The sequence below is a fragment of the Python bivittatus genome, unplaced genomic scaffold, assembly GCF_059951505.1.
Source record: "Python bivittatus isolate LINGU-HERP-01145 unplaced genomic scaffold, Pbiv_v1 ctg000080_np1212, whole genome shotgun sequence".
Taxonomy (NCBI): Eukaryota; Metazoa; Chordata; class Lepidosauria; order Squamata; family Pythonidae; genus Python; species Python bivittatus.
The window spans coordinates 84,916,255-84,930,415 of NW_028277035.1; the positions used below are offsets into that span (position 1 = coordinate 84,916,255).

The following is a 14,161-nucleotide window of genomic DNA, read 5'->3' on the forward strand; positions in this document are numbered from 1 at the left end:
AAGTGACAGCCTTCTTCCTCCTGGCCCCTAATAGGAAGTGCATCCTTTCTCCCCTCTTTGCATGAACACCTGATCTCCACACAGAATCCACCAGGGGTTCCCTCTGCAAACGGAAGGAAACACGATGCACTTCAGCCTTGGGCCACTGGAGGGAGAATGCCACAGGTGACTCTCCAAAGGAGGTGGAAATGGAGTGACATCACTACGTCTTGCCTCTCTAGGATGCTGCACTCTCTCTCTCTTTAACCCGTTGAGCTACACAGGAGGTAAAAAGGTTGCAGGAAAGTCTTACAGGGAAGAGATCCAGACTTGGCCCTGGGTGAGTGGGGGCCATCTTCCCGTGCAAAGGGAGGCAGAGGGTCCTCACCCTGGAGAAGGAAGAGACACATGCCAAGTCCTCACCCAGGTTCGATCTTTTGAGGCTTGGGAACCGGGAGAGCCCGGTTCCCCTGCCACCCCTTTCCATGCACGTAACAGGCAGGGGAGAAAACAGAGCCATGTTGCCCCCAGGAATAAATCCAGGATCCCCAGGAAGGAGGGTGGTGATCTTGGGGAGCCCTTCACACCCCATTTCCTGGGCAAAGCCCCCGAGAGGGGAGAGAGGGAGAGTTTGCATTGCAAATCTCAAGCAGAAAATAAGACAGGGTTTGCAAGGAAGCAGATGCAAAAGATTGTGTCTGCATTCTCCCCATGTGCTGGATGAGACTAAAATAGGGTTGGATCCTCTGCAGTTCAACATGTCTTAGAAGGGTGAGTGAAGCAGGACTTCATCTTAAGCTACATTCTTTCAAGCCCTGTGTTTTATGTGAACTCAGTCCCTGAGATTGGTTGACTTGTTTGGGCTAGGGCATGTTGTGTGAACCTGCCCGCATGTAATAGTATGACTTGGATCTTAAAAAGCAGACCTTGGAAAAAGCAAAATGGAACATCCTAAGCCAGGGTCATTTCACTGGCCTTTCATTTTATGTGAACTGAACTTTCTTGGTTTGTTGGCCTGTTTGGGGTTTGGCATATTGGATGAACCCTGCTTGTAGGTAAGTGTAGATCTAGGTGTTTAAAAAGCAAGGCCTTCTTTGTAAGAAAAAGAAATAGAAAATGCTCCACAATGCATTTATTCCATGTTCCTTGATAGAAGTCAATCTCATATTTTGCACCACAGACACACACATACCCACACACAGAGAGAGGAATTATTTGCTCAGTGCCACTGCAATCCTGTACCAGCTCAGAAAAATACTTCCTTCCATAGGGAAGAGTGTTGTTGAATGGTTAAATCCACCACCTTCTAATTCTTGGAATTTATTTTCTTTTCCATCTCAGATACACAAACCGAAAACCATTTGTACACCCTCACATACAGACTAATTTATCTCTTGGGCAAAGAGGGCTGAATGTCTGCTGTGGTCATTCCTGCGGCTACAGTAACGTTCCTATGAATGACAAGGCTTTTGGAGATCCGCAAGATTCCTTGGATCCATTTGGAGTTGTGTTACAGGACAGAGAAAAAATGGAGAGACAACCTTTAGCGAGTGAGAGAACTGGAAAAGGCCGTTGTGCTGTTGAGCCTGAGAGCTGTGGGGAGATCCAAGGAAGAAGTGGGCAGGAGATCCTGGAGGAGGAATCCATCCATTCAGAAGTTCAGCCCTGGAACTTCAGGAATGTTCAATACCAGGAGGCTGATGGTCCCCGAGGACTTTGCAGCCGACTCCACTACTTTTGTAGTCGATGGTTGAGACCAGAAAAGCACACAAAAGCACAGATGTTGGACCTGGTTGTTCTGGAGCAGTTCCTGGCCCGTCTGCCCCTGCAGATGGAGAGCTGGGTGCGGGAGTGTGGAGCAGAGACCAGCTCCCAAGCGGTGGCCCTGGTGGAAGGCTTCCTCCTGAGCCAGGCAGAGGAGCAGAAGGAGCAGGTCGAGTTGCAGGTGAGAGACCTTCATTGGGGGAACTAAGAAGGGGTTTGAATGTAATAAACAATGTGTTTGCATTCTTAACCCCTCCCTACCAGAGTTCTCTGGCATTCATAATAGGTGAAAATGTTTCACTCATTCTTGTAGGCCATTGTTCTGTTATCCATTCTAGATATGTTTGGGACAGGTGTTCCTTTGTTACTTTCCAGCCACACTGATGGACGCTGAGGGCTTTGAAGTTGTGTTCAGAGAACAAGAATCCACTTCATGTTGTGTGATGTCGGTTATTTCTTCTTTTCTCCTGCCTACCATTTCAAGTCCTTTGCTGCGGAGATCCGAGATCCTGCGGGAAGGAGGAATCCATCAAATCCAGCTCAGGAGCTGTTTTTCAAGAGGACCTCCTTGGAAGATCCAAATCAGGACACCTCAGGAGGTAATACAAGGTCCTCCCATTCCCCAGAGGGATCCCAGCTGTCTCATATTCTCTATGTCTTCTGTTCTATAGAATTCCTCCTCCTATTTTCTTACTTATACATTTTGAAATTCTGTTTCCCTCACAGAGAAGAATGGAATAAAGTTCACTCCTCCTTATGGTGGAACTGAAACCGTGGATGAACCTCCAACTCAGGTAAGAGGAGGAAATTTATGTATTGGATTTGTATTCTCCCTTTCCTTCAGGAAGTCAAGCGGGGGTACTCAGCACTCTCGCCTTCCATTATTCCCTCTTGTTTGAGCTGGGATATTTTTGTGCTCCTGAGCAACATGGCAGATTCCACTGAAAGTGTTATTGGGAAATCTCTTCTTTTAAGACCAGTACCTAACTCTCCTTGTGCTAGTTACTCTTCCTAGTTTTCAATAGCTAATTTTTTACAAAACCCTTCAAGAGATCCTTTCTTTTCCTCAAATGTTTCTTCGGTCAAAGGCTTTGGGCTTTGTCCTATTTCTCATGTAAACCTTGGAATCTTACCAAGCATAACCATTTAAATTAGCACATATCTTTGCTTTGGGAATTTGTGAACAATAGGACAGATCTTGTGAATCCTCCTGGACCTGTTCTCTTCTTTTTTTCCTTGTCCAGGAGGGTCTTGTGTCCTTCAAGGAGGTGGTTGTGTGTTTCTCTGAGGAGGAGTGGTCTCAGTTGGATCCTCACCAAAAAGCACTGCATTGGGAAGTCATGCTAGAAAATAGCAGGAATGTGGCCTCTCTAGGTAAGAGTTTCCTACTCTCCAATCAGAGAGTTCAGCAAGACATTTTGTGCTTAGACGCCATCAGCTATTGTTTATTAAAAAGAACTTGATGTCAATTCTTCGGAAGAAGATGAAAAACATATGGTGTTCTTCTGCTCCAGGGAAGGAAATAGGTCAATGGCCCTCTGCTTAGATGCATCCTGTGCCATTTCCCAGCTGGTGAATTTTTCCATTTCTTTTTGAACAGATCAGTGAGAAACAAGCTCCTTGGCTTGAGGAGGAGCTAAACTCCATCACACTGATTTCAGCTTTTTGGACTGACATGCTTCCCTGTCTGTCCTCGGAAGGACTGTCATTTATTCAGGCTCTCGGCTTAGTGACTTTTCTTCCTTTTCATTTCTATCCTGAGCCTTGAGATGGAGGGGGAAATGTTGCTGTGTTTCCATTGCAAAGATGTTGTTTAGGGTTAATGGAAGAACTCCAGGATTTTTTTTTGCAACCATGAGATTTGGGCAAGAAAAAAATGAACAGGAAATGGAAGATAGTTTGTGTAGGAAGAAAAGGATGAGTTTCAAAATCGATTCAATTCTCAGAGGTCTCTGCTGTAATTCATCCCCCTACAATAAACCTTAGGTTTTCTCCTAATACCTTCTGCGATGTTTCCCCTGATTCTTGCTTAACTCAGAACTGACTCTGTGTCAGATTTGAATATATAAGGATAATTATAAACGAAAAGGTGCTTTAGATATTTTGAAAGCTTTTATGGCTCATGAATATTGAATTATCATTTCTATACTATGCCATTGTAAGTATGTACATGTGCAATATATTGGAATTTGGAAAATTTTCAGAAGGAAACTTATATGACTTACTATAGTTTAATATTTTTCCCTAACCTTGTATCATTTTGATTTCTTTTTTCTGTTGAAGGTAATCTTGGGCAGGAGAACAAAGATTCCAGTGAACCATTCCAAATGATCTGGCATGGAGGTGGAACGGAGAAGCCTGCAATTCAAATGGAACTAGAAAGGCATGAGAGAAACCAGTCAAATACTGGGAATAAGGAAAGCTCAATTTCCACTGATACTGAGATTCAAGACTTTCTTCCCCCACAAGGAAAAATAAAGAAAAAATATATTGCAAAAACTGTAAGACTATTCAAAGACAAATTAGATGGAAATGAACACTATCCAATCTCTACCAAAGGAGAAGATTATATATGTAGAGACCATGGAAAAAATTGCAATTTGACTTTCACTCTTTCTCCTGATAATGGGACCCTTAGAACTCATAAAAGGATCCCCACAGGAGAGAAGCCATATAAATGCCTGGAGTGTGGAAAGACCTTTACTAATAGTAGTAAATTTACTTTCCATAAAAGGATTCACACAGGGGAGAAGCCATTTAAGTGCTTGCAGTGTGGAAAAAGTTTCAGTGAGAGACGTTCCCTTACTTCCCATAAAAGGATCCACACAGGGGAGAAGCCATATAAATGCATGGAGTGTGGAAAAGCCTTTACTTATAGCAGTCATCTTACTTCCCATAGCAGGATCCACACAGGGGAGAAGCCATATAAATGCATGGAGTGTGGAAAAGCCTTTACTTATAGCAGTCATCTTACTTCCCATAGCAGGATCCACACAGGGGAGAAGCCATATAAATGCATGGAGTGTGGAAAAACCTTTACTTATAGCAGTCAGCTTAATTCTCATAAAAGGATCCACGCAGGGGAGAAGCCATATACATGTCTGGAGTGTGGAAAGACCTTTACTTACAGCAGTCAACTTACTCGCCATAAAAGAATCCACACAGGAGAGAAGCCATATAAATGCATGGAGTGTGGAAAAACCTTTATTCAGAGTATTCAGCTTACTTCCCATAACTGGATCCACACAGGGGAGAAGCCATATAAGTGTATAGAGTGTGGAAAGGGCTTCAGTCAAAGAAGTTACTTTACTTCCCATAAAAGAATCCACACAGGGGAGAAACCATATAAATGCATGGAGTGTGAAAAGGGCTTCCGTGACAATGCATCCCTTATGAGACATAAAAGGATCCACACAGGGGAGAAGCCATATAAATGCATGGAATGTGGAAAGACCTTTATTCAGAGCAGTCAACTTACTCGCCATAAAAGGATCCACACAGGGGAGAAACCGTATCAATGCATGGAGTGTGGGAAGGGCTTCAGCCAACACAGTAATCTTTCTTCCCATAAAAGGATCCACACAGGGGAGAAGCCATTTAAATGCATCAAGTGTGGAAAGAGCTTCAGGAGGAGCAATGGCCTAATTTCCCATACACAGACCCATTTGGGTGAGAATCCATGTTAATTCTAGATTTAATTGGTTTAATCTATGCATTTCCTATTTACATATACTAACTAGAAAAGGAAGTGTGGAATTGACCCTCACAGCTGGTAGCCCCAGAGAGATGAATTTAGCAATGAAAACAAAAGCTATGAGACATGCCTTTTTAATTATGAACTGTAGATTTGAAGGCCCTGTCATTTGAAGGTGGGCAATAAGAGAAAAACTAAGTGTATGTTTATTCCAGTTTCCAGTTGGGGTCAATTCCAAGAAAATGGCCATTTTAGGCATCTCGGATTCTGGGCTATGCAATTTTATGAATACCTTGTCTTTATTTTGTTTTTACAAGTGAGGTTCCTGGTCTCCAGGTGTTTGTTCCTGCCATTTCATCATGGTTCTGGGAGGGATGTGAACAGGCAGACATTTGACAGGTGATGCTCCCCCAAGCAGCCAAAGAGCTGCATCTCCCTGATGCATCTCTTCAAGACAAAGCTTTATTAGTGTTTCTTCCGCTATCACAGACACGCAGATAGAAATTCAACTCATCCAATCACTTCGCAGAGTTTAAACTTTCCTTCTTTTGCCTCGTGTTCTTACAGTTGTTTCCCCCTCCCATTCTCATTGCTTAATAGCTTCACAGTTTATCAGAGGACCCTACACTTCTCTGTCCTCAAAAAAAAAATTGGAAATGGTGCAGCAGAGAGATTCTGGGGTCTGAAGCAATGTTATAATCCAAAGGGAACTCAAGTTCCATCAAAGTATACAGAGTGAGGTGGAATGTGATATTGAATTGCCCCATTGAATAATTGTGATATTGAATTAAAAGTGACAGCTAACCGGATTTGTGCTTTCATGACTTTCTTCCTTTCTTCCTTTCTTCCTTTCTTCCTTTCTTCCTTTCTTCCTTTCTTCCTTTCTTCCTTTCTTCCTTTCTTCCTTTCTTTTTGTTTCAAGTTAGGGATGCTCAGGAGAATGAGATTGAAAATGATTCCAACGTGCTGACATTGTAAACAATCAAGCAGTAGGGGAGACATTTGGAAGTCACTGGGGACCAAAATCAAATAATATGTAATTAGGAAAAGCTACTTCAAAAATTTGGAGCAAATATCGTAGCTTCTTTTTTTTTTAATACAATTTTAAAAATTTTAATTAAAAAAATTTTAATTAATTTTTAATACAATTATTAAAAAATTAGAAAGGAGATAAAAAACTAATAGAAACTATTATAAAGTAAGAAAAAGAAAAAGAGGGGGATCAAAGAAAGAGCAAAGTGCAAAAACAACAGAAAAAATAAAATACAAAGTAGCTTCTGATTTTCTTTACCGCAGTTGTACTTATAATTTTACCTCTTGCCCTATGCTTATAACATATCTCTATTTTTTCTATAATCTATTCTTTCTAATTGTCAAAACCATAAGTTATAAGTGCATTTTTTCTGTTTCACACAAAAAGTCTATAAGGGGTTTCCAGTCAGCAATAAACATAGATATTGTCTTTTTTCTAATCAAAGCAGTCAGTTTAGCCATTTCAGCAAATTCCATCATCTTCACCAACCATTCTTCTGTTGTAGGTAGTACTGAGTCTTTCCATCTTTGCACATATAATAATCTTGCTGCAGTTGTCATGTATAAAAACAAAGTTCCATGTCCTTTTTCAAACTGTTTATCTATCAGTCCCAAAAGAAAAGCTTCCAGTTTCGAATAGAATAGAATAGAATAGAATAGAATAGAATAGAATAGAATAGAATAGAATAGAATAGAATAGAATAGAATAGAATAATAACTTTATTGTCATTCCATTATACACTATACACCAAGTGCATAATAAAATGAAATTCCTTTGCTTACAATCATACACTAAAATACAGTTGAGATACCTAAGTTACTATAAATATACATTCTATACATTTGATATTAAACATTCAGACATCTAACAGCCTGGGGGACAAAGCTATTTCTGAATCTGGCTGTTCTACATCGGAGAAGCGGAACCTCTTCCCAGAAGGTAACAAAGAAAACAGGCCATGATGAGGATGGGAGGCGTCACTGACGATCTTTCGGGCCCTAGACAAACAGTGCACGTATGCTAGGTCTTGGATGAGAGGCAGAGAGATCCCAATTCTCTTCTCTGCTGCCCTTACTACCCTCTGCACAACTTCCTGTCTGAGGCACTACAGCCTCCATACCAGATGGAAATACAGTTAGTGAGTACGCTCTCTATAGTGCCTCTATAGAAAGTAAGGAGAATGGAGGATGAGAGATGTACTTTCCTCATCGGGCACAAAAAATGCAAATGTTGCCACACTCGTTTCACCAAAAACGCGGTGTTAAGGAACCAGGTCAGACTATTCATTAACTGTATATTAACAAATTGTATATTGTTAATTGTACATTAACCTTTAAAATCCCCTGAATTAGCATATGTATTTGAATCCAAAACTTTCTAGCTTTTTTACACGTCCGCCAGACATGATAAAATATCCCTTCTTTTTGTTCACATTTCCACCATAATTTTGAGGTACCGTTATACATTCTAGACGGTTTCTCTGGTGATATATAGCAATGCTACATCACTTTGTAACAATTCTATTTAAGAGTATAACATAATGTAAATTTCAATCCTACCACCACATTATTTATTTATTTATGTATCAAATTTATATGGCTGTTCATCTCACAAAAAGTGACTCTGGGCATCTTATAACAAGATATGAAACAATAAATATATCAAAAAAATCATTATTAAAAAGTTTAAAAAATCATAAAGCATACAGGAGATGAGATGTTAACAGCAATAATGGAGCCACCATATGCTTTATGATTTTTTAAAACCTTTCATTAATGACTGTGTTTCTGATATATTTATTGTTCTGTATCTTGTAAGCCGCCCAGAGTCACTTTTTTGTGAGATGAGCAGCCGTATAAATTTGATATATAAATAAATAAATGTCATTAGCCCGGGGAAATGGCTCTGTTGACCTAGAACTCAGCTACCTAATCTTCTACACAGAAGAGAGATCTGTTCATATTTTCTAAACAGAACTTTCAGTCCTATCCTATGATGGGTCCTATCCTACATTGGGCAGGATCCAATTCTAATTTTGGGGTGGCATCAGCCTCCTAATTCATTAAATGACATCATAGTTGGAGACTTACAGTTACAATAAATTGTCATTTGTCCCCATTGTTTATGTGAAATGGATCACACAGGATATAATTTGAGCATCATGAGGAGAAGAAAGCCTTTGTCTTCCAATAGATTGCCATACTGTAGGAAACAGATGAGTGGGAAAAAAGCATATCTTGAAATGCCACATTGGAAGTAGGCAGATTTCTATGAGGACATTGTCTGTTGTTAAGAAAACATGTAGATTCTCTCACACCAGTGATATCTCCTAACATACTTGGCAAACATGTCACATTGCTATATAAATTATTTTACATATTCTTGCCTAGGGTTACCAGATCTCTGAACAGGCAAAGGAGGACATGGGCAAGGAAAGGAGAACAAATGGGGAGGAAGGAGGACACACTGTTTAACTTCCTTGGCAACTGCAACAAAAATTACAGTGAAAAACTGCAAAAAATGTACTTAAATCTACATGTATATGAAATTCCTTTTTCCAGCCACAGAAGGACTGGTTTTCCAATTGCAGGAATGTGCTGGAGCTGGTTAGGAGGCAAAAGCCTTCAGCATGTAACTGATTATGGTCTTGTCGATTTCAGGCAGCAATCAAGCTGGGGGGGGGGGGATACTAATCAAATAATGAAGGTCGCAGAGCTGAGCTTGTTCGCGTGCCCTCAGCAGGAGAAAAGCTGCTCAGGAAGAGATACTCAAAAAGCCAGACAATATTTGATTTTAAGATGGAGGACATGTCCTCATTTTGCTAGATCTCGTCAGAAGATTGGACCTTCTAAAATACCTGCTCTGTGTGTGTGTGCTTCAGCAGTTGCATTGAGAGGGGACACTTGAATAGGTGTCCCCCTCATCATTTCACCCCTATCCCGGCATGGAGGCAGCCTGCAGTTGCACCTTTCTGCTGCTCAGGAATCTGGAATGCTTTGCAGCTTAGGCTGGCATGAGACCAGCAGAGTGATTGCTCTGCTGCGTCTGAATTCACTCTAGATAAGACCTGTGCTCCTACTGGTCACTGTAAGGAGCAGCTAGCATGTCCCTTCCCCTCCAGTCACTTGTTGCTGGCCTCCACGGCTGTTTCTGGGACCTCTGCATCTGGAGAGGGAATCATGCACACATAAAGCTTGAGCCTCACTGTGTTTTGCAAGCTAGGTCTTGGGCATTAAGTGGGTTACTTCTACATCTGCAACAAGCAGTGCTCTGAAGCACCAGCTCACTGCTTCCTAATCACATGCAACTGGTATACCAACAGTTTAGGGCAAGCAGCAGTTGTTCAGAGAGGATTGGAACTTTCTTTTTTCCCCACTGGTGGACTGGCAAAACTGGACCTCCTTTTTATTTAAAACAGGGTTCCTGTCATGACCCAGGCTCAGGACTCAGATTCTGAATAAGCTGCTCCAGTGGAACCTGTGGAATGTCAGCCTCAGGAGACACCAAGCTAGGAGCCACATGAGGCTGATCAAAAGCAGGCACCACCTGGACAGCTGGAACAGTCAGATGAGGATGATGTAAGGCCTCCCAGTCTCCACACCCGATGAAGAGAGCAGAGAGTCTGTGAGGCTCCTCACTAAGCAAGGGAGTAACTCTCTTGATTAGTGACAGCTGGCTGCAGTCTGATTTAAGAGGCAGCCCTGACCCACCTTCTTTTTGCTAGAAATCATGTCTGATCTCCGGCTCTTGAGTTATGTTCCTATGAATCCTGTTTGTGTAAGAAACCTTGAACCCCTGACTTTGGACTGGCTGACAACCTGACTCCGCTGTCAGAACCTTGGACTGATTTTGGACTCTCCTTCGGCATGCTCCTATTTGAAAACAATCATTCAGGCAAGCATCTGTGACTTTGGTTTGCTTGCTTTGACTGTTATTATCTCTTGACCTTGAGTAAACTGTGATTTACCATACCAACTGTGTGTGAGTCAGTTATTGAAACCTGAAGCAGGATAGTTCCTGGTAAACCACAGAAATGGTGGACCTTTTTTCTTTTTCTTTTTTCTTTTTAAACCAAGTGAAATTGATGAAAGTTCTACCAGTTTCCCCTCCTAGCCCAAGAGGCAGAGAATAGGAAGGTGTCGAGTAGAGCGGGAATCAATAGAGGGGTTTATACCAAAAGTCTATCGGTGCAAACGTCTGGTGTTTGCTTTCTTAGCATGGGTGGGAGGCATAAAGAAGCCAGAGGAATCCACCAATCAGGGGGACTGATAAGGAATGTGCAGATAGGATACAGGCCAGCAACATTGCCAAAGCTGAAGAACCAATAAGAATCCACTCTGCAATTCCTTAAACTAGTTTCATTCCCACCGAGTTTCAGCATGGGAAACAAGTAGCTTAAGGCTGCTGTGCAGAAGAGCCTTATGTGTCTGTGCTTGTTATAATGGCCTATAAAATGGAAATCATGTCTTCTAAAAGTCTATGTCAGCAGGCCTGATACTTTGGAGTAGAAGACATTATTTTTTTCATGCTGATGGAAAGCAGGAAACCTTAAAACAGATTCTCTTGCACTCTATTTAGGGAGTCTCTTCCACAACAGAAGACTAGACAATCCAAATATGCCATCAGGAGTATGTTTCTTTCAAAGGAAATAATACAGGAAGGGAAGAATAGAATAGTACCATTGAGTTAAACTTCTAAAGATAAAATTATAATCACCACTTTGTGCAATTTCTAGGCACCCAATTACACCCCAGGCAAACCTGGCTTAAGTCATGTATTGGCTCAGTGCCTGGAATTGCAATAAGTTTGTTAGTTGTATAAAAGCACACTTCATATGTTCCTAATGATTACCCTCCCTTAAAGCAGCTGCTCTTTTCTAGATTGTCTCTTTTGATCTATACCTCTTGCACAATTAAGTGAAAAGTCATTACAATTCTACAATACACCTTGTTCTTTTGCTCCTGCACACTAACATGGCAAAACCTCTGGAAACTCTTTCCCATAAAAAATAGTGTAGAATCTGGTGAAAAAGTTCCCCAAAGCCCAGCCTATACATTATGCTTTGCAGGATAACACTTCATTTTGAATCAAGAGTAGCCTTCCCAAGGTAGAAGAGGTGCTGGACTTCAGCTTCCATCAACTATAGCTATTATGGCAAAGAACTGTGGAGATCTGTGATGGCATCAGGTTACTGACTTGCTTCACAACTGGCCAGTCTCAAAACACCCATTTCCTGGAGGGGAAGCTGGTGAGAATTCTCCCTCATTATCACTGGGTTCCCTACCACCCTGTCTCCTCTTACTGGACTAGGAACATATTTTCAAGTAATGGCCTGAGCTGTAGCCGGCACTATTTTTTTCTTTTAAGAACACCTAAGGAACCCAATGAAGAACAAAAGCATTTTGGATATCAACTAGATATTAGAAACTGGTTTTTCTCCCTGAAGCATGCCAATTTCATATGTATTTTTAATAAAGGTATCTAAACCAAAATTAAAAGTCAAGTGGGACAGGGAGCCAAAGAAATTGTTGGTGTAAATTTAGATGCTAGTCACTTGCCCTTTGATTGTAATCTGCTTGTTGTAGAACTCAGTAACTAATTCTTCAATATCTGGCAATTTCTCCAGTACTTTTTTTTTTAATAAGCACTGTCTGCTCAGTACCAATATTGTTGAAGGCCACAAGGAATATATCATTCCCAAAACTATTAATGCAATACCCACAAAGATGCTGAGGGACATTAGAAATCCCTGGAGTACAGGGAAATCCATGTTAGGCAGTTATTTGTTGCCTTTGAACGATAAATGTAGAAAATAGAGTGATCTATCAAAATCTTAAGATAAAAGAGATAGGGACATATAATTTCTGCATTTAAACGGTGCCTTTCTGCCACATTGCCTGAGGTCGTTTATTATTCCAAAAAGTATTTTGAAAAGGAGAGCTGTTTTAAAGGCTTAGGGTTCTCACTAGTCATGTTAGATGTGCATTCCTTCAATCCTCTCTTGTTATTTGCTTTTCTCAGATCTATTTTCCCCCCAAAAAAGATGAATTCTGAGTTCTGTACGCTAAATGCACCTTAAGTTTCTTTTCTATTTCTTTAGCTCCAGGGAAGTCCACAGGGGAGATCAAAAAAGCTAAAGGAGTGTGTGAGAAGGCATGATTGAAGCCCCACCTGTTTTTACATGTGTGCAATTGTGGAAGGAAAGCCTTGCAGTGGCCAGCATGAGGTCTTCCTTCCCTTTACTGTCCCCCTTGGGACCTTAAGGCAGCCTGAAGAGCACTGGACTAGATCTGGTTTCCAATTATAAAAGGAAAATTCTGCTAGTACCAGAACATGGGTGTTGCACGTGTGTTTTGGACAAAGATTTGCAGCCATCAGCTCAACAGGCAATGGACGGTGAAGGAAGAGCAGGCTTAGACTTCACCAAACCAGCAGCGGCAGGTGAGCTGAAAGGAGAAGCAGAGCCCAGCAATTTCACCACTCCAGCACCCACCCTGAGAAGCTACAGCCAACCACCAGCCGGTAAAGCATCTTCCTTTTCCCACCCCAGCACACTCTGAGAAACTGCCAAGCCAACACTTCAACAGCAATTCAGAAGAGCAGCTGACAGCAACAGAAGCCAACTAACTTCAAGGTGGCTAAAGACTTGGTTATGAGCTCAGACAGCAAAAGAGAACAAAATTGTTCATAGGACTGTTTAGGAATAAGGCATACCTATAGACATTAGTATAAGTATAGCATAATATAGCAAAGGCTTAGTGATAAGTGTTAAGGTAGAGGTTAGGAAAAGAAGTTTGTTAAGCTTTTATGTAATAAAATCCTGCCTGGAACCACAGGGAAGACCCCACCTGTCCCTTTGTTGATGGTCCGAACCATTTCTCAAAAGAAGTCCCTCACAGCAGTGCCCATCAAAACAGGCTAGACGGGGACTGAACAGTCACACCTGCCATTTTTACTTCTTCACACACACAAACACAACATGGCCACTTTGTCTGAGTCAGTCCTTCCATTTGCTCAGACAAATATTCAGTTTTGTTGCCCAGATGGAGGCCCTTACAGGAGCATTGGCTGAAGCATAATCTTTGAAGCGGGCCATGCAGTTGGGCAGAGGTTCTCAAACGGCGGAGACAACTTTTCAAAAAGAGGATCAGGTTTCTGCAGGGAAACCAGGAGCAGTGCCATAATACACGTCCTCTTTCCTCGGGCAAGCTCGCGCTGGGCAGCTGCAATACCAAAATGTTTAAGAACCCCAGTAGCATATTGATTAAATTTCAATGATTAAACTTTAAGTTTAAATTATTTAAAAAGATCTTACCCCGCCATAGCCGCAAATATAAGCCCTTTCAGTAATGTATTACTGATAAAATTATTAAACCTTTTAATATTTGTTCTGGAGGAGGCTTCCTGAACCACCAGATGTGCTAAACTGACACCACAATCCCAGCACGCATGGACAAAGGGAAACCAGACTGAAGCAGGCTTTTGAAGACCACCTGTAGTACAAGTGTGAGCTACTCACTCTTAGTTGAAACTTCAACACAATCAAAGCCATTTACCTGTTATGAATGTTGCTCCTCAGATGAACCACAGGTACTGCATGCATGATTGACCAGTACCTACACACACACACACACACGTTGAAGGAGTGGTAGAGATTCTGTGATCAACTGACCAAACTACTTGACTAGAGA

At 41.5% G+C, this 14,161-nt stretch overlaps 1 protein-coding gene across 4 annotated transcripts; it reads left to right on the plus strand.

Annotated features, from left to right (window-relative positions):
- Window positions 1–233: 233 nt before the first annotated feature.
- Window positions 234–7,066, plus strand: LOC148216762 (uncharacterized). 4 transcript variants are annotated; one of them, XM_088134455.1, is made up of 6 exons: window positions 234–406; window positions 1,321–1,924; window positions 2,228–2,342; window positions 2,470–2,537; window positions 2,988–3,117; window positions 4,027–7,062. In XM_088134455.1, the coding sequence occupies exons 2-6, from the start codon at window positions 1,433–1,435 to the stop codon at window positions 5,427–5,429; spliced, it is 2,208 nt and encodes a 735-aa protein (XP_087990581.1). In that variant the 5' UTR covers window positions 234–406; window positions 1,321–1,432; the 3' UTR covers window positions 5,430–7,062. The 4 variants fall into 4 exon arrangements, with proteins under 4 accessions (XP_087990581.1, XP_087990582.1, XP_087990583.1 ...); XM_088134456.1 differs by having other exon boundaries at window positions 237–319; XM_088134457.1 differs by lacking the exon at window positions 234–406 and adding an exon at window positions 424–750.
- The last annotated feature ends 7,095 nt before the right edge of the window (window positions 7,067–14,161 follow it).